The sequence below is a fragment of the Sphaeramia orbicularis genome, chromosome 16, assembly GCF_902148855.1.
Source record: "Sphaeramia orbicularis chromosome 16, fSphaOr1.1, whole genome shotgun sequence".
Lineage (NCBI taxonomy): Eukaryota > Metazoa > Chordata > Actinopteri > Kurtiformes > Apogonidae > Sphaeramia > Sphaeramia orbicularis.
In genome coordinates this window covers 58,079,684-58,100,699 of record NC_043972.1, presented here as the reverse complement: position 1 = coordinate 58,100,699, position 21,016 = coordinate 58,079,684, and the positions used below count along the sequence as shown (strand labels likewise).

The window sequence follows — 21,016 nt, the reverse complement described above, 5'->3', positions numbered from 1 at the left end:
ACCCTGCATCAGACAGTATGTGCAGTCATTCTGCGCAGCCACGCCTCCATAAATGAATGGTGTTCATATAAAATGTAGACGTTTCACTGTTGTAAACACTTGGGCAGTCCTTTGAAACCGAACCAGGACCTCTACTGCCAACAGACACTGATGAATTGGTGGCAGTTGCTGAAGGCATATTAGGGCAAGGGGGGGGGACGCCTGGGAGGGGTTTGTCAATGGGGAGGAGGGGGGGTGGGTTTGGGAAGGGGGGGTGTGGGTGGGTGTTTGGGTCCGTCTACACTGAGCGGCTCCAGCAGCAGTCGTCACTTCAGCAGTGAAGGGTCGGGTCCATGTGTAGACCGGATACTTTGGAGATCCTTGACAGGACTATCTTAGACTGGAACTGTTTTTCAGATCAACAGGAGTCACTCCAGAGACCACGGGCTGTTTTTAGATGTGCCGTACACCTCCTCCATAATGCCTTTTGGGATTTTTAATTTTTAATGGTAGGAATGACCCATGACTGTGCACAGTGTGTGTGTGTGTGTGTGTGTTTCATTCTTATTGGCTGTTGTAACAGTGGTTGTTAACACTGGCAGGATTAAACTAATGGTTTTCATATTTGACATGCTTGGTTTCAGCTTAATGCAAGAGATTGTCTCGACATTGCAATGTTAAGGTGGTTATCTAATCAGCTGAGGATCTTTGGGGGGGTCTCGGGGGGGGTCTCGATGGGGGGGGGGGGCTGCTGCGAGAACTTTCTGAAGCAGATCCGGGTGAAGGAGACTTATGGTTCGGTCTGTTGTCCATCATCAGCCGCTGAGCTGAAACCGTCCTCAGCCTTGAAAAGTGCTGAGAAAGGAGGGGGGGGGGGGCTGCTGTCCAGATTTATGGCCAATAGGTTGCGTTGTGCATCTCGTAACGCCACACCTGTTTGCCTTATTTCCATTGAAAGTTGACGCGGTCCTTTTATGTGGAGTTTGGCGTCCTTACGTCCTTGACACCTTGGTCCTTTAAAAGTGCACAACAGTCATAACGGTGTTGAGCTGGTGTTGGACTCAACTGTTTCCACCCATAAACAGTCACCAGGTACAGTATTTGACTGAAGTGCAGGATCGTTGCCCAATCTTTAGTTTTTCTTGCAAAAACAATGTTATTAGATCACAGGTGTCAAACATGCGGCCCGGGGGCCAAATCTGGCCCACCAAAGGTTCCGTTCCGGCCCTGCAGGATGAAAGTGCAAAAATGAACCTGAACAGTCCAGGTTGTCCAAATCCTTTTGGTTCAGGTTCCACATACAGACCAATGTGATCTACAGTAAAAATAACAACACAATAACCCATAAATAATGATGACAAATTTTCTTTGTGAAAAATTATGTGGAAAAAATTTAAGTGAAAAAAATAACATTGCACTGTGAAAATATTTGCATTTACAAAACTACTCTTTCACTATAAAATGCAAATAAATACATAAATAAAAACAAACATGAACAACCCGAAATGTGCAATTTGAACAATATTCTGTCTGTTACTAAATGTTTGGTGCATTTATGGATCCACTGTGATCTGTAGTTGTGTTAATAATAATAATAAGAGATGGAATTTTGTAGAAATTGTTCAAATTTTAGTTCCAAACTCCAAATTTTAACAATATTCTGCCTGTTACCAAATGTTTATGTAACATTGTATGTAAATGTATATGTATAAATAGTAAGTCGAGGCATAATATTGTTAAAATTGCATAAATTTTTCAAATGAAATTTCTGTTTTTTCAGGTTATTCACATCTTTTTTGTAAAATGTAAATATTTTCATAATTTAATTGGGGTTTTTTGTACTAAAACAAAAAGAAAAACTTGGATTTGTCATTATTTATAGGTTATTAAGTCATTATTTTACTGGTTCTGGCCCGTTTGAGAATAAATTGGGCTAAATATGGAACTGAACCGAAATGAGTTTGACAGCCCTGTACTAGAGATTTTTAAAGGCCTGTTGGGATATTTAATGTTGTTCTGAGCCAGAAATAGCTGATTGGATTTTTAATTAATTGACTAATATCATCCCCTGATCATATAAAGTGAAAGTAATAAAGTATCTAAATCACAGGTGTCAAACATGTGGCCCGGGAGCCAAAACTGTCCCGCCAAAGAGTTCAGTCTGGCCTCTGGGATGAATTTGTGAAATGCAAAAATTACACTGAAGATATTAACAATCAAGGATGTTCAAATCATTTTAGGTCAATTCAATCTAAAAATGATCAGACCAGTAAAATACTAGCATAATAACTTATAAATTATGAAAACTGCAAATTTTTCTCTTTGTTTTAGTGTAAAAAAAAGTTACATTACACAAGAATATTTACATTTATAGACTAGCCTTTTATAAAAAAAAAAAAAAAGTGAATATCTGAAATCTCTTAAGAGACGTATGTGGAATTTTAAAAATGTTCTCCCTGTTTAATGTTGTGTGTATTTGTAGATCCACTGTGATCTGTAAGCTGTGATTCACATGTATAAATGATAAACTAAGGCAAAATATTTTTAACATTGCACTTATTTTTGTTAAAAATTTTCAGGTTGTTCATATTTGTTCATGTTATGTTCGAATACAATTCCTAGGTGTAAACATTTTCATTACAGAATTGTACTTTTTTCACTCAAAAGTTCTTATCCTATCATTTATATTATTTTACTGGTCCGGCCCACTTTAGATCACATCAGGCTGTATGTGGAACTGAACTAAAATGACTTTGACACCCCTGATCTAAAGAAATATATTAGTGACATCCCAGGGACCAGGAATATCAAACTCAAAGTAATTCTAAAATGCAGTTGGTATTTGACTCTGTATCCTCTGAACAGCGTTTGTGTTTATTATTTATCGTTATTTCCTGGTTTGCGTTTGTCACTGACCTGCTGACCTCATCCAACCCGGTCCACAACAGTGCGTGGACGTGTCGGTCTCCAAGCAGCTGCTCACTACTTGTTTTGCTCCGGTTTGGTTTGTTGTGTCCTGATTGAACGACGCCTCTGTGAACGGACTGTTTATATCTGTAGTCAGGGCGCTGTGTGTTTATCTCTGCGTAAGACCTCGTCTGTTCAGAGGCATGTTCGTCACATCCAAGCGCTAAACGCTGCCAGATTTGCTGGGTCGTGCTAAACATACCTGTGGTCCATATTATTTATAGTTATGTGTAGGGCTGTGTATTGGCACGAATCTGGAGATACCATACAAATCACTATACTAGGATCATGATACGATTTATCACGATATATCGTGATACTGTTAAAAAGGCAATTTTTTGTTTGTTTCTTTTTTTTTTTTTTATGATTATTTGCTTGATGAATTGAATTAACCAGAAATATGCACAAATACTAAACACATTTATATTTGATCACAACAGGATCTAATGCTATATCACAAAATGTTCCTGTGTTAAAATTTTAATTATTTAAAATTTAAAGACCTTTTTATTTGTTTGTTTATTTATTTATTTATTTGGCTTTTTTTGTTTAGTTTAGTTTAGTTTAGTTGTTTTTTTTGTTTGTTTTTGTTAATGGAGTAGGTTGGTGTACTTGTTCTTGGGTTTGTTTGCATGTAAAAAAAAAAAAAAGCAAATTGTGCAGCAATTTATTTCAATTGATGTGTCACATATGATACAATGTTTGTATTGCCCAATTTCTACAAAACTCCAAATAAACAAAGGTTGGAAAAAAAACAAAAAAACTTCAATTATATTTTGCAGACATTACAGTTTAAGATCCTTTTCAAATGTTCACATTCTATTAGTTCAGAACAAACATCAGAACATTATTTTAGTTCAAAGGAACTAACATAATTTAATAAAACAGTGTTAAATAATAATAAACAAAATATAAACAAAAAAACAAAACAAAAATGAACCTCTACAATATCTGCATTTGAATAAATACCTAAAAATATCAATACAGTACTTTTTAATAACGATACAGAATTGTGAAATGGAACATTGCGATATATTGCAGAACCAGTATTTTCTTACACCCCTAGTCATGCGTCATTTTCACAGACAGAAAAAAAGCTATGAAACAGATCAGATCAGTGAATGCTGTCAGTAGACACTTGTCCACCTGCATGAATGGAACTGGAGCTGATGGTACCTGTGATGAACGCTTCTGTGGACGTGGACCTGCTGGACGGTCGCTGGGATGTGTTTACTCATGGGTTTATTTCTGGGGTATTTTTCCTTTATCCCTCAGACCTTTATTGTTGTGTTCCTGCCACTTTACATCTGTCACTTTAATCTCAATAACTCATCTGTCACTTTACTTTTGTCACTTGACTGTTTTGGGCTGTAAAGATTTGACCCTTACAGGACACCGTATTTCATCCAGTCTATGAATCCAGTCTTCATTGTGTTGTTGAAGCTACAGTTGAATGGAAACTTCACCAGTACTAGTACTCTTTCTGTTCACCATTCACTGTTCAATCTACCGAGTACTGGTACGATGATTATTCACTCACTGGTGTCACTTCTTTTCTATATTTAATCTACTTTTTCATGGAATACTGTAGATTTTGTGATGTCATCATAAACATTCATTTATCTGATTACAGTGGACAGTTTGGTTCCTTATCCAACATCTAAAAGCTGATAGTTTCATAGTTAGTTCATGACAGTGATGTATTTGATTTCCCTCCTGTGCTCTTTAAAACTGTTGACAGGGTTCACTTTAAACAAAGGTGAGTTTAAGTCAACTCACTGAGTCACGTCAGTGGGTCAGACCCTCCTTCTCATTGGTCCACTAGTTCATCCATGGGTGGAGATGGTGATGATGGAAATGATGGTGATGATGATGATGATGATGATGACGATGACGATGATGATGGAGGTGATGATGATCATGGTGATGGAAATGGTGATGATAGTGATGGTGGTGATGATGGTGATGACGATGAAGATGATGATGGTGATGATGGAGATGGTGATGATGATGATGGAGCTGATGGTGGTGATGATGATGGAGATGATGATGGTGATGATGATGATGGTGATGATGATCATGGTGATGGAAATGGTGATGATAGTGATGGAGATGATGATGAAGATAATGATGGAGGTGATGATGATGAAGATGATGATGGAGATGGTGATGATGATGATGGTGATGATGTTGATGAAGATGATGATGGACGTGATGGTAGTGATGGAGGTGATGATGAAGATAATGATGGAGGTGATGATGATGAAGATGATGATGGAGATGGTGATGAAGATGATGATGCAGGTGATGATGGAGATGATGTTGATGAAGATGATGATGGACGTGATGGTAGTGATGATGATGATAATGAAAAGGATGATGGAGATCATGATGGTGATGATGATGATGATCATGGTGATGGAAATGGTGATGATAGTGATGGAGATGATGATGAAGATAATGATGGAGGTGATGACGATGAAGATGATGATGGAGATGATGATGGTGATGATGGAGATGGTGATGATGATGATGATGATGGAGGTGATGATGGTGATGATGATGATGTTGATGAAGATGATGATGGACGTAATGGTAGTGATGATGATAATGAAGATGATGATGGAGATCATGATGATGATGGTCATGGAGATGATGATGATGATGGTGCAGCCACAGGAGAGTCATTAACAAACCACCCAAAGAATGTGTGAATGGCCAACAGCTGCTCTGTCACACACGTGCTTTATGAGTTGAGTTTCAAAATGGAAAAAGAAGAAATGGGAGTGAGGCAAAAAAAAATCAGGGGAAGCAATTTATTGAAAACAACAGTTAAACTGAAATAGTCTGTTCATCAGCTAGTCAGAAGTTTAAGACCACAGCCTTTAAAAGACTAAATCTGTACAAAAGTCTGTGGTGTTGTTGTAAAGCTCTGAGTCTCCAGCACAACACTATGGAACCCAAAAATGGGCATTTCCTTTCTATCAGTAAACAATCGTGAATGTCCAAAGGGGGATTTAATGCTAATGATGAAATCTCATTGGCTACTGCTGGTTTCTGCTAACGTGATTCGCTCAGGCGCACCACGTGGTGTACTCACTTCTGTGTTTAGCTGACCGCGGGACCTCCGAAAATGCCGCTAACACTGTAACTTTCAAGGCCTGGTAAGATGTGAAAAGGGAAGGAAATCGATTGGATGAGGTGAAAAACCACCAGGAAGCAGCACATCTGACTAAGCTGTCGTTGGGAAACTGGTAGAGGTTTACTGCACAGTGTAAACTCAGACTCTCTTCCTCCTCCACTATCTTCTCTGTGCTTGAAGCTGTTGTTTTGTGAGCCTCCTCTCACTCCAGCTGTTGACTTTCATAAACTTGTCTTCTGATTCTGTTGTGTCTGGTTCTTCCAGACCTCTTCTGTCAGCATTTCCCAGTCCAGTTTCTGAGTGCCTTTGGATGGTGAAGGAAACTGGACTTACTGACACCTGGACTTTCTTGGACATTTCTCTGTAGGACAGACCTACATTTTTCACTCTTCTGATGCTCTTTCTCTCTTCTATTGTTAATTGCCTTTTCCTCTTTTCCATTTTTATAGTAACACTACTTTCTGCAGTCCAATACTGTTCAAATAATTCTCCAATGGTATGGTACCGAAGTGTGTTCCAACACTCCTTTTCTGCAGACAGGGGGTTGGAAGGAATTCACAAACGTTTGGACACCTGAAGGAATTGGTAGCGGGGTTGGTTGGCGGGGGCGGGGGCAGGGGTGGGGGTGTAGTGGTCAGACATTGTGGCTTTACTATTCCTCTAACTCCATACTCAGCCATAGGTGATAGTATGGATCAAAGTTATTATTTGATTTTTGACTCGCCTTGGAGAACCCCCGGGCGGCCAGTTCCTTCACACTGCAGGTTCGAGTTTGAGGCTGGGAGGACCTCCAGCGGACGAGTTTTCCCCACCCTCCCTTCACGTCTTTTCCGCCCCAGAGCTGTCGCGAGCGAGACCAACCCCTCCTCCCCAGGGGTTCACAAGATGGAGCCGCCCGCGCTTCCGCGTACTCCCGGTCCTGCTCTGAAAAATCTATCTCATCCACTATTAATCGATGACACAAAATTAAAACAAAATTGATCTAAGATCGATGAAATCGATTTTTTTACCCGACCCTAATGTACATTATTTTTCAGCCTTGTTTAACCTTACCTTTTTTTTTTTTTTTTTTTTTTTTACCTCTGGCAGTTCACCGCTTACCTTTGTACCATTTCAAGCTGTTCATTGGACTTGAACTGCTTGAATTTCAATACAAAACTGGAAAAACTGGAGTGTTCTAAAAATTTTGACCGGTATTGTATATTGTTATTTAGAACATGTATTTGCAGAACACACACTTGGTCCAAGTACCAAACAGATGCAGTGTTTTCAGACTCAAATAATGTAAAAAAAAACCAAAACAAAACAAAAACAACAAACAGTTCATCTTCATTTGTAAACAACCCAATACTACTGTTGGACCTGGGACAAAGGTCACACATCCATATTTGGTGGAATAACCCTGATGTTCAACGACAGCTTCCACGTGTCTTCTCTGTCCGCCACTGCTGTTGGATGACTTTATGCAGCTCCTGACATAGAAGGTCCAGAAGCTCAGACCTGTTCCATGGCTTGGACCATCCATGTTCCTCCAGAAGTGTTCACAGTGGGTTCAGGTCTGAAGGTTGGACTGGACCTGACAGGGTCTGCATCTGGTGGTCCGTCATCCACACCTTCATGGACCTAGCTGAGGACAGGAGCATTGTCCTGATAGAAGAACCAGTCCAACTCATAGTTTGGGAACATTGGCACAGCACAAGTCCAGTAGTTTTCAATAGTTACTTTTGGATTACAGTTACTTTTGTGGTACTAATAGTACTGTTTTAGCTGATTGGAAGAAGATAGTGATGGACACAGTAGTGGTGTTTATACTTCTGCTTCTGAAATAAGAAATGGATCAGCTGTTTATTCAGTAGAAGAAGGTGTGTTTGGGTTGGAATTCAACAGACAACAGAATGGAATGGAATCAAATGGAATGGAATGGAATAGCTGTCATACATGCAAACATGATGATGTCACAGGAAAATGCAGCAGTCTTAATTTTTTCCAGAGCTGTATAAGTGCATGTACCGTGTGTGTGTGTGTTTTCAAAGTGTGTTTGCTCTGTTTGTGTCCGAGGTGTGAAGGAACAGGCCCTCATTAGTTTTCGTCTGTATTTGACTCCAGGGTCTATTTTTCTGACGACTTGTGATTTTTAACTCAAATTTCTGTACTTGGTTCTTTCTACTACTGGCCTGTAGTTTTAACACTTTTGAAGGAACCTATGTGTCATGTAGATTTGGGTTTACCTGCACAATATGAAGACAGATGAATGGATGAAACAATGAAACAGAAAAGACAATAGTGTTGGATATTTTTGAACATGACAGCAAGAGTAAAAGGATCAGATGAAAACTACATTAAAGGTGTAAAAGATGGAACCGGAGGAAATGATACCAAGATGTGACCAAAACAAACCTCTTCATGACTGACTTTCTTTGTTTTGATCTTTACAGACTTTTCCAACATTAAATCAAAATAAAGTTCTAATTCAAAACAACATGGAAGTAGGGCTGCACGATTTTGGCAAAAAAAAAAAATCCCGATTTTTTCCTATAAAAACTCGATTTTCGATTTTGATTTAGATTTTTGGGTAAAACTACAAAAGACAACAGAAGTCAGCATGTCGTTTTCGTGAGCAGCCCACAATGCAAGGCACTGCTCTAACCTCAAATCTGTGATGGGATCACGTGATGAACCCACAGAAGTTTATTTTTTCTTAATTAAATCTTTATTGAATGAAATAGAGTATACAAACAATGTATGCAACAAGAAAATAACATAAGTTTGCCAGGGTGAATACACTGTAATACAATGTCCAAATCAGAGCAAATACTTACGTTTTTTACAGCCTTTTTGTTTCCAGATTTATCTAACAGCTTTAAATAAAGTTCAACATCTTTCAAAAAATAAATAATATTTGGTTTTGTGTTACAGAACTTACATTTGTGAATGAAAAATTTAGCAAGTAAGAGGACTAAATTAATTATTTAATTTTTTTTAATATATATATGTGTGTTGTTGTTGTTGTTTTTTTTAATTTTATTTATTTATTTATTTTTTCCTGGGTATCTGGGCCCACAGAAGTGATACCAATGTAAGTCAGTGACAGGCATCAGTCGTGCGTGCGTGCGTGCGTGCGTGGACCAGGTTAATATAAGTGATCCACATGCGGTTCTGTTTAAACTGAGGGATCCGTGCGTGGAATAGACTGACCCAGGACACACTGGAAGGATTCTATCCTGGAGCGGGTGGATGTGTGTGGGCACAGGGCTGTCTGGGCTGCTCTGCTGAGGCTGATGACCCCGAGACCCGGACCCGGATCGGAAGAAGACAGTACGGTACGGATCTGGGACAACGGAAGATTAGTGATCCGCATGCAGTTCTATTTCAGTTGCGGGATCCGTGCGTGAAGCCACGGCTTACACTGCTATAAGTACTGTGGGCTCATTAACACATTTAAAGTCCGGCCATTGCACGGAGTTCTGTGACAGACCGCTGTCACTGATAGGAGGAGGAGCCTACGGGAGCCCGCAAGGGCACGGCCCGCAGGCACGAGAGAGATGAAATCGATTTTACGATTTCCCTTTTTTAAAAATCGTCCTAATTAAAAAATCCGATTTCGATTTAAAATCGATTAATCGTGCAGCCCTACATGGAAGTAACAGCAAAGACTTGGACAGGTTCAGTTCAAACAGCTGTTCAGACTTTTAGACCTGGAGTCCATTTACACAGCAGCAAATACATGGAGGCTGGACTAATACTACAACTGTAGTACTTTTACTATTGTACTGTGGTACTTCTACTACTGTACTGTGGTACTACTACTGCTGTACTGGGGTACTTCTGCTACTACTGTACTGTACTACTTTTACTACTGTACTGTAGTACTTGTACTACTACTGTGCTGTAGTACCTCTGCTACTGTACTATTTGCGTGTATGTCTGCTGCCTGTTTGTATTTGAGGTTGTGTGTTTGTATGGGTTTCTTTGTAGTTTGGACTCAGATGTCCTCCACCCCTCACCCGTCTAGTCCTGTCGCCACCCCCCGTTCAGTCCCGCCCCTCTCCAGTCCCACCCCCCTCCAGTCCCGTCCCCCTACCCACCAGCAGTACCTCAGAAGTGCTGCCCTTGCACTTGAGGAGGGGGGAGGTCAGATCATGTTCTCAGTGTCACTGATGGTGGTGTAGAGGCCTAGGCCAGATCTCAGTCCCACCAGACCTCAGATCTGGGTCCAGATGCCCCCCCCCCGCTCGGTTCATCACAACAGCTGGTGATACCTACACCACAATGGGAGCCATCGAATGTTGACATGGTTAAGATGGAAGACTGACTGGTCAAAGCTGTGTCCAGTGGTTGTCCAGGAACATGAGGCAACAGGCTGGAAATACCCCACAGAACCCCAACCCTAACCCTAACCCCACAGAACCCCAACCCTAACCCTAACCCCACAGAACCCCAACCCTAACCCCGCAGCTGGTGTTGACAGAACCCTAACCCTAACCCTAACCCTAACCCTGGTCAGATGAGTAACAGCCCTGTTCCACGTCACACAGCCCTGGAACCTCCAACCCCATCAGTCCTGAAGAACACACCCATCAGACTTAAAGCTCATTTATGTTCACTTTACCTTCATAAATAGGTTCGTCCATTTCTCATTTGTCATGTGTCACTGCCTTCATACTTCTATACAGCCAATGTGCTGGAATGAGTGTTTCTCAATCAGTCCACCAGAGGGCGCCGCTTTTATAATTAATATACTGGCCAAATACCAAAGTTCTGTTATTTATAGAAATTAGGGATGCACCGATTCCGATACGAGTATCGGGTATTGGCTCCGATACTCAGTGTGTGTACTCGTATTCGTACCTGTAAAAGTAATCCGATACAAATGCACCGATGCCACTTACGGCCGTGTGACATTCACAGTTCAGTGCAGCAGGTACGTGGCGGTGGAATAATGTGTGGGGAGTGTGAAGAGTATGGAGATTTAACCAAATAAATGACAGTGATAAAAGTAACGCTGACTGCAAGTAATGTCACAGACATAAACAGATACAGACGCAGTGTTCTGTCCGTCCTCTGCGTACATTCCATCCGTATTCCAGGTGCTGGCAGATGAGTACCCAGATGGAGAGGGGTACGGAGCGGTGCAGACCACCGCCAGTGGAAGTAAAATGAAACTTATCGCTCATTTCTCTTTTCTCTACCTGCTGAAGCTGAGCTTTTAAACCTCACCAGCAAAAACGCCGTAATATTAGTATCACATTAGTGTTGCCTCTGCCGTCTCCATGTTTATTATTACTGACTTTCTTCTTCTTTTCATAAAACTTTACTCTTCTTCTTGGTATTTGTCCAGTATGGTTAATTCAGAGCGGCACCCCCTGGTGGATGAATTGAGAAACGCTCATTCCAACACATTAAACGTCAGTAGCAGCACTTTGTTCCAGTCAGACTAATGACAACGACAATAAAGCACATTTACAAAAGGAACTAAGAATTGGAATGGGATTATTAAGTACTCGTATTGGTACTCGGTATCAGCAAGTACTCAAATGTAAGTACTTGTACTCGTACTCGATCTGGAAAAAAGTGGTATCAGTGCATCCCTAATGGAAATTATTCTTTTCAAATCTCAACACTGCCCCCTGTGGTTCCTGGTGGTTCTGCTCCATATTCTCTGTCTGGGTTCGCAAACTCCCAGAAAACGGACAGAATTCTGTACAGAATGTAGGCAGAGGACGGACAGAACGCTCCGTCCATATCCATCTGCGTCTTTAACGTAGAACATAAATGAGTCCTTCTTCAGCCGTCTCTGCTCTTATGATGCTGCTGTTGAAACTAATGGAACCTTGACATGAATACTTTTCCAGATGATAGTTTTATATGTGCAGTCTGTTCACATTTACTTCAGTACTTAATGGTACTAACTGAGATGCTGAGATGCTACTGAGTTTGGGAGAAGAACCTTCTATAAGTGTAGGTTGAGCTTGTGTTTGATATAAATGATTGTTCATTCGTTTGGATCAGCTGATGACATCATTTGTCATGTGGTGTTTCATTTATCATCTCAGGCCTTTTCCAGTGAACACAAAGTGATGAATGACTATTGGTGAACTATTGATCCGCTCAGACTTCAAATCCAGGCCCATATCAGTCATGTTGATGTCTGCGGTAGACGACATGACACTACATGCAACATGACTCCTCCTCTTGAAATATGAAGCCCCAAATCCTTCTGCTAGTCTTGACATGATCTAATGTTTGTCTGCATTTGTTTGTGATTTGGTTGAGAGTTAAACAGTTTAGACCATGTCTTAAACTAATCCTATGGTTTTTGTTGATTGTAGTTTTGACTGTTCTTACTGTTTCATCCTCATATCCTCAGCTCCGTTAAGGCCCATCACTCACCACATGATCACTTTATGTTCGTAAATAGGTTCATCTGTTTCAAAAGGCATCATCGTAGACTGACTTTACACTTCCATGTAACCATTGCATTGTAATAAGCGTTCGGTGATCAGACCAGCACCAGTTGGCACCAGAGGGTGCCGCACTGAATGAACATATTGGTCAAATACCAAGAAAAAGAGTTTTTTTGTCCAATGGTCTGAAGGCTCTGATGGACTATTGGTATCAACTGTCATCTATCCGTCATCTGTCCATAAACAATTTTTCATGAATCTTCTTCTCCGAAACTGTCAGAATTGGGAAATATTGATTTTTGATATTTTTATGATTTTTTTAAAAATCATTTTAGAAATACCCATTGGTTTATAATGGGCCTAAATTCAAAGTGCAATAACTTGAAAACAGTTGAAGATACTGATATAATTAATATTAGCAATAGATAAGAATTGGCTTTCATATGGTGGCATGACCTTTGATCTTGACTGACCTTGAAAGGTCATCTATGTCCAGATTGCTAAAAACTTCTTCTCCAAAACCGTCAGCCTGAATCAATTGAAATTCATAGCAGAGGTTCCTTAGAGTCAGGTCTATCAGGTTTGTTCAAAGAATTAGGAAATATTGATATTTGAATTTGTTTAATGATTTTTTTAAATTTTAAAATCTCTATTGGTTTATAATGGGAAAATTTTCAAAGTGCTTCAAAACAGTCAGATATTGTTGATATAATTACTATCTGCAATAGATAGGAAGTCATATATGGGCTTTCATTTGGTGCCATGACCTTTGACCTTGAGTGACCTTGAAAGGTCAAATGACATGTCAATTAATATCTTTAAATATGCCATTGGACTACCGGACCCTTGGCCCTATTTTTATTTGAAAGAAGAAGAAGAAGAAAGTCAATAATTACAAACATGGCACAGTCAGAGGAGATTTTACTAATATGGATATTGAGAATGTTAGTTATTGTAAATACATCAGTAGTTTTTCACCAACTCACACAGTTCCTTCTCCAAAAGTTCCACCATTTCCGGAAAGAAATCTGCTCAAATGTCAACACTGCCTCTGTGGTTTCCAGTGGTACGGCTCTCTTTCCTCCGTTTGGATTCACATCTACAAACTCCCATTGGACGGACAGAAAAATGTCCAAAATGAACCCAGAGAATGGACAGAAGGCTCCACCCATACACCTATGTATCTGTAACCGACAACATAAATGGGTCTTAAGCATATCTTAGACTCAAATTATGTGACATGATTGAATGAAACAGTGTTCCCCAGGTGTCAATGTACACAACAAATGTAAAAATAAATAAATTAATTAAAAAAGGGCTTTACAGAATTAGCTGAATTGATAACAAACACAACAAGAAAAGCACTTGGAGAGTGCAGACCTCCGCCAAGACAGATGTGCCCCCCTGATCAGCATCAAAATTTAATCATTTCTTCTTTGTGCCATTATCAACATTTCCTGAAAATTTTATGAAAATCCGTCTATAACTTTTTGAGTTATCTTGCTAACAAACAAACACACAAAGCAAAGTGATCACAATACCTCCTGGCAGAGGTAATAAAAATAAACAAACAGTCAAATAATTAGTTAAACAGTTGATGAAGCAAATGGATTAATGTCTCAGGCGTCCCCCGTCCTTACACCCTTCCTCTTGGCAAAGAAAAACTCCAAAAACCCAGTGGGAAAAAGAGAAACCTCAGAGAACCTCAGTGAAGGACAGATCCACTCCCATGGACAGACAGACTGGAGATGAGACCAGGACTGACGGACGGGTAGTCAGATGAGGGTGAGGAGGTCCATCCAGACACATCAGATACCGACCACTTATTATTAGTTTACAATTCAACAGTAAATGACAGTAACGTTATACTCAGCTTTTGTCATTGGTTGGTTTCTCAGTTAACAGCTGTGACTCTTTCAGGGCTCAAATGATCTACTGTTTTGGCTAACGTTAATTCTTAGTGCAGCTCTTGGTTTCATGATCAGATCTTTCATGGTTTTTGTCTTCATTTTGTGATTCTGAACCTTGTGCTCCTACATGATTAGTAAACTAACTGAAACTGAGGCTAACCCAGTTTTTCAAATACAGGGAACTGGAGAATAAAGCTACGACGGAGTATTAGGACCACATAAGAAAATAAAAACACTGGTCACTACGAGTATAAAGTCATAAAATATCGATATAAAACCTGTAATTTTAGGATAATAAAGTCAAATACAAAAAGAATCACAATATTATGTGAATAAAGTCATAGTTATAAAAAAAAAAAAAAAAACTCATAATTTAACAAAAATGTCATTTCGTGTATGAGAATGAAGTCGTTATATTCTGACAATAAAGCCATAATATTACAAGAATAATGTGTTAATTTAAAAACAGGTGGTATAAATCTCCTAATTTCCCAGAATCCAGTGGTGCCCTGCTGGTCCACAGCAGTAGTATCTGTGTTGAATAAAGTACTGGATCTGAACTAGACTCAGTAAATCTCCTCAGTCCCAGTAGATCATGCATATATTCACTGGGGTCAGTCCACGGTCTACTGGAAATGCACTTTGGATCAGCTGGTTCTGGGCCCTAGTTTTGGACCCTGGTTGTCAGTGATGATGAAAACATGTATATTTGTTTCAGGTCCAAATAGCGCTGATCCCCTCCACCCTGGATGTCAGGATCCTCCATTTGTGTCCACATGTCAGTGTTCATGGACCACTTGTTCTTTGGTTGCTATGGATCTATGTCCAGTCCAATTGTCCTTCATTTAATTTCATATTTCACATTTTCCTGCTGTGGCTGTGTTTACTGCTTTACTCCGTCATGTTGAGCAGGTTGGTTTTTGCCACTCAGTCTGACTTAGAGGTGCGTGGCCTGGGGGGGAAGTGACATATGTGCATACCCTCTATAGGGATGTTTCAGGTGGAAGTTGAAAATGTGGTAGATGTATTGACGAGTTGAATTTAAACCAGTGTTTTGGTTAATAATCATGTTAAATGTTGGCAGGTAGAGCTTACATGTGATTTTTCTAATGTAGTTTTTCACCTGTGTTTTCTCTGATCGGAGCATGTGTGCTGGTTCCCACCCATGGAGCCGTAAATGAGTGGATTAGAGCAGGTGGAAGCTGCCACAGTGGGGGCTGGTGTTGATGCTGAGGTGGGAGGAGCCAGTGGACTTGGTCGTGGTCGGCCTTGGCAGATACTGGTGCTGAGTGAAAGAAATGATGGATTTCGCAGCAGTCCTTTGGCGTGACTCCAGCAGCCAAGACACCCCCCACCCCCACCCCCAGCAGAAAGCCCCCCCTCTGCTGACTGTTATCTCTCTGCTTCAGGCTGCACTGCTGCTACTTAATGTGTCAAGGCAATAAAGGATGGACAGGCAGAAAGATCCAGACTCATCCAAGCACACAGATAAAACAAGCTCAGGTCTGACCAATAATGCAACTCTTTACTGTTAAACAGTAGATGACCAAAGTATTTTTTTATACGTGTATTGGTCATGATGAAACAAATATCGACATGAGTGCAGAGTTTTAGATGCTACGATGCATCTTTATTTTAAGTCTGTCCATTTAAACAGAACAAGATCCCAGTCAGAAGTCCAGTCCGATACATTCATTACTCTGGTTTCCTAACCTTTTCCTCATTTACTAACGACCTTCTTTTGTGACTGTTTACTCTTAACTGTCGAATTCAGCAGCCATTATCATTTCTTACATATAATACTTTTTGTAAGACTACACCCATCTTGACCTTTGACACCAAAAGTAAATCACTTCATTTTTTTTATGACAAGTGATTGTGTCAAATTTGAAGGAATTCCCTCAAGGCTTTTCTGAGGTTTTTCATTCATTTAAAATGTACAGACAAGGGATGCAAATTATCGATTAATCCATTAATCTTTAGTTGGTTGACCTTATCGACTGATTAACGATTAATTGGTAAGTGGTGATTTTCCTGAGAACCTGAATTTCTCTTTTGATACGGCCTATATATTGACAATAAAAGCTAAATATTGTTTATATACTTCATGAAAAAGCATGTCATATTCCTTAATGATTGATTTTTTTGAACCATTGGATACAGTCAGTGTTTCCTGTGGAACTCATCTGCTGGTGTGGTGGTGTGTGTGTGTGTGGGGTGCACGCACATGCGTTTCATCGGTGGGTGGATGGAGGTGTGTGCGCATACGTTTCGTCAGTGGGGGGGGGGGGGGGGGCAGACTGAAGCCCCTCCTCAGTAAAAGACACATGACAGCCCACCTGCAGTTTGACAGAAGGAACCTGAGGGACGCTCAGGCCATGAGGAAACAACACTGTGGTCTGAGGAAACAACACTGTGGTCTGAGGAAACAACACTGTGGTCTGAGGAAACAACACTGTGGTCTGAGGAAACAACACTGTGGTCTGAGGAAACAACACTGTGGTCTGAGGAAACAAAGATGGAACCGTTTGGCCTGAATGACAAGGATCATGTCTGGAGAAAACCAGGCAGTGCTCATCACCTGCACAACACCCTCAGATACCCCAGCACCCTCAGATACCCTGACACCCTCAGATACCCCAAACCTAACAACCTCAGATACCCCAACACCCTCAGATACCCCAAACCTAACAACCTCAGATACCCCAACACCCTCAGATACCTCAAACCTAACAACTTCAGATACCCTGACAGCCTCAGATACCCCAAACCTGACAACCTCAGATACCCCAAACCAAACAACCTCAGATACTCTGACACCTTCAGATACCCCAACACCATCAGATACCCCAAACCTAATAACTTCAGATACCCCAAACCAAACAACCTCAGATACCCTGACACCCTCAGATACCCCAAACCTAACAACCTCAGATACCCTGACACCTTCAGATACCCCGACACCTTCAGATACCCCAACACCATCAGATACCCCAACACCATCAGATACCCTGACACCATCAGATACCCTGACACCATCAGATACCCTGACACCCTCAAATACCCTGACACCCTCAGATACCCTGACACCATCAGATACCCTGACACCCTCAGATACCCTTACACCATCAGATACCCCAACACATCCTGATACTCCAACACCAGCAGATACCCCAACACCCAACACATTTTGAGGTATTGTGTTAATGAATTTTGAGGTAAAAAAAAAAAAAGAAAAAAGTAATTGATTTTGGGATAAGCCTGTAACAGAAGGAATATGAAAATTAATTGGTGTAGTGCTGTGAATACTGTCTGCATGTAATGTATCAGTCTGGTAAAAAGTCAGAGGTCAGGAGTTATGAATGACGTATGTCCTTAAATCCCATCTAAACCAAGCACACTGTAACTAGTACGGGAACAACTCAGCCACATTCCTGCACTTGTTCCCTGCAGGTTCTGACACAAACGTCAGTGGCAATGTACCAGTAATGTTTAGGGCAGAGTTAGCCGAAAGGAAAGAGAGGCAGGTTGTCAGAAAGGTCACTACTGTCTGTCCTGGTTGAGAAAATGTGGATGACGTGACCCTGAACAAGACACTTAACCTCTGATCACTGGTGAGGAGCAACTCACAGTAACTGAGGCTGTACCGTTAAGCCTCCAGCTGCACCTGACCATAGTCACGAAGGTTTCTTAAGGTATTTAATATTTGAATATGGCTTTGAAATGCTTGAGACACAGCAACAAATGTAAGGGATACTGATGAGCAGCAGTGTTTTCTAACTGTTCTTTTATGGACTAATCCTTGGTGCAGGCAGCTGAAAGCTACGACCTGATGTGCCCTCTCCAAGGCTTAGTGGACACATCTGTACAGTAATATTTTTTAAATTTTTTTTACAAAGATTTTGATGCTTTGTGAAAGCAGTTTTATTTTGCTGCTGGTCTATGGTTAAACATGTGCATCTGTAGAATTAAAAGAGGTGTAGCAGCTAACTGATACCATACCAGTGCTCAAAGCCAGAGTTTCTAAAGACATGACGCCTATCTTTTGTGAGTCCATTTTTGTTATAAAACATAAATCTAAAGCATTTTAAATATTCTAGGCACTCCCCAGGGGTCCAGTCTTGATCCGCTGTAGATTCCTAATTATCAGCATTTATCTGTCTCCAGAGTCTCGGTCTCCCTCTGGTTGCTCGGTGAGGCAGCAGACACACTCCAGGCCCTTTACTTTCCATGTGAGAGCAGAGATTCTGCCTGACATCAGACACGGGAAGCAAGCTCCGGCAGCATGAAGGGTAAAAGGTCGAGACTTGACCACCCCGGGCAGATAAAGCAGCCTTTTCATGTGTGATCAGCCCTTAGCCTAAAGGCAAATCCCTCAGTGTGCTGCCTTTGAACTTCATCACAACTGCACTGAGTCCCCCGCTCTGTGACTAATGAGGGCTGCACACTGTTACACAGTATCAACAGAGATCACAGAATTTGTGACGGACTTGTAATTTGTACATTCTAACAATGCATATGGTACTAGCATCCACTGAAGCCATTCAATATGTACTCTATAGAACTGACTGCCTTTATATGAAACTGAAGCTCTGAAGCTTCCAAACCCTTTTACAAAAACATACATATATATATATATATATATATATATATATATGTGTGTGTATATATATATATATATATATATATATATGTGTATATATATGTATATATATATATATATATATATATATATATATATATATATATATATATATATGTGTGTGTGTGTATATATATGTATATATATATATATATATATATATATATATATATATATATATATATATATATATATATATATATATATATATATGTGTGTGTGTATATATATATATATATATATATATATATATGTGTGTATATATATATATATATGTATAAAACCTGGGCAGTGTGTCCTTCAAACTCAGGTCTGGCGGTCTGATGGTTCTGTCCAGGATCTTGTCTGTTCCTAGGACTGTTCTTTTTTGGACTCAGGTCTCTGATGTCGTTCCTGGTCACTGCCCCTGGTCCCCCCCCCACACACACACACACACACATCACTACTGGTACCACTGTTGACTTCACACCCACGTTTTCTCTCCCTTCTCTTTCAGCACTTGGTATTTCTCCATCTTCTCCTGTTCTTTCTTTCTGATGTTACTCCATCTATCGCTGCCACTGTCTTCTGATGTTTATCCACCACCATTATGTCAGGCTGATTGGACGTCACCATCTTTTTGGTCTGGATCTGGAAGTCCCACAGGATCTTGGCTTTTTCTGAATCAACTTTGGGGGTGTCTCCCATCTTGTCCTTCCATGATAGCCCCTCTGGCTCCACCTCCTTACTAGGTTTTTGTTGCCTGAGACATTCACTCATCAGTTGGTCACTGGGGGCCATCTTCTTGACATATTCCTGGAGGTTTTCTGTTTCCCCCTGGACAGTAGTTCTGACTCTTACTAGCCCCCCCCCCCCCCCTTCTCTTTGTGTTCATCCTCAGGATGCTGGACTTGGGGTGAAACCCTCCATCCACGGTAAGGAACCTTCTTGTCTTGATATCAGTTCTTGTATCTGTTCCAGTGGATATCCAGGATATTATTCCAGTATCGGTATCTGATCACTGGGTGGGCATAGGTGTTAATGGCTTGGATCTTATTTTTGCCGTTCAGCTGACTGTTCAGGACCTGCCTTACCCTCTGGAGGTATTTGGCTGTGACCTCTGACCTCTGAGCTGCCTCTTCATGATTACCAGTTACCTGTTGGATCCCCAGGTATCTGTAACTGTCCTGCATGTCTGTAATGTTCCCTTCAGGTAGTTCAACCCCTTCAGTTGTGATCACCTTGCCTCTTCTAGATACCATCCGCCCACATTTATCTAGTCCAATGACATCCCCATGTCTCTGCTGTAGATCCCACTGAGGTGGATCAGGGAGTCAATGTCCCGCTCATTCTTGGCGTACAGCTGGATGTCATCCATGTAGAGGAGGTGGCTGATGGTTGGTCCACTTCAGAACCAGTACATAAAGCCACTCTTTGAGATGATCTGGCTGAGGGGGTTTAGGCCTATGCAGAACGGCAGGGGGGACAGAGCATCTCCTTGATATACACCACATCTGATGCTCACCTGTGCAATTGGTTTTGAGTTGGCCTCCAGAGTCATGTTCCATAGCCTCATCGAGTTCTGGATGAACTCTCTTAGTGTCCTGTTGATGTTCTACAGCTTTAACTACTCCAGTGTCCGTGTGTGTGGCACTGAGTCATAGGCTTTCTTGTAGTCAATCCAGGCAGTGCACAGGTTGGTGTTCCTCGTCTTTCAGTCTCAAGCAATTGCCCTGTCAACCAGTAGCTGGTGTTTGGCTCCTCTGGTATTGTTCCCCTCTGGGGGTCCTTCATTCTGAGGACTGTCCGGCCCTGGGTTAGCCACTCTGGGTGGTTTCCCGACATTATCAGCTGGTTCATCTGTGCTGCTAGGCATTCATGGAGTGCTGAAGCTTCTTAATCCAGTAGGTGTGGATCATATCGGCCCTGGTACTGTCCAGGTTTCATTTTGGACACTCTTGTTTGGATGTCTGCTAGGGTGATGAGTACTGGA

General features: G+C 41.0%; 2 protein-coding genes across 2 annotated transcripts in view; both read left to right on the top strand.

The window, feature by feature from the left end:
* LOC115435386 (myocyte-specific enhancer factor 2D-like) overlaps positions 1 to 21,016 on the top strand; it is a 140,878-nt gene that overhangs the window by 43,659 nt on the left and 76,203 nt on the right. The window lies entirely within an intron of this gene.
* On the top strand, positions 16,783 to 17,669 carry LOC115435387 (adhesive plaque matrix protein-like). Its single transcript, XM_030157765.1, has 2 exons — positions 16,783 to 16,928; positions 17,001 to 17,669. Exons 1-2 carry the CDS (start codon positions 16,921 to 16,923, stop codon positions 17,551 to 17,553), a joined length of 561 nt encoding a protein of 186 aa, XP_030013625.1. The 5' UTR covers positions 16,783 to 16,920; the 3' UTR covers positions 17,554 to 17,669.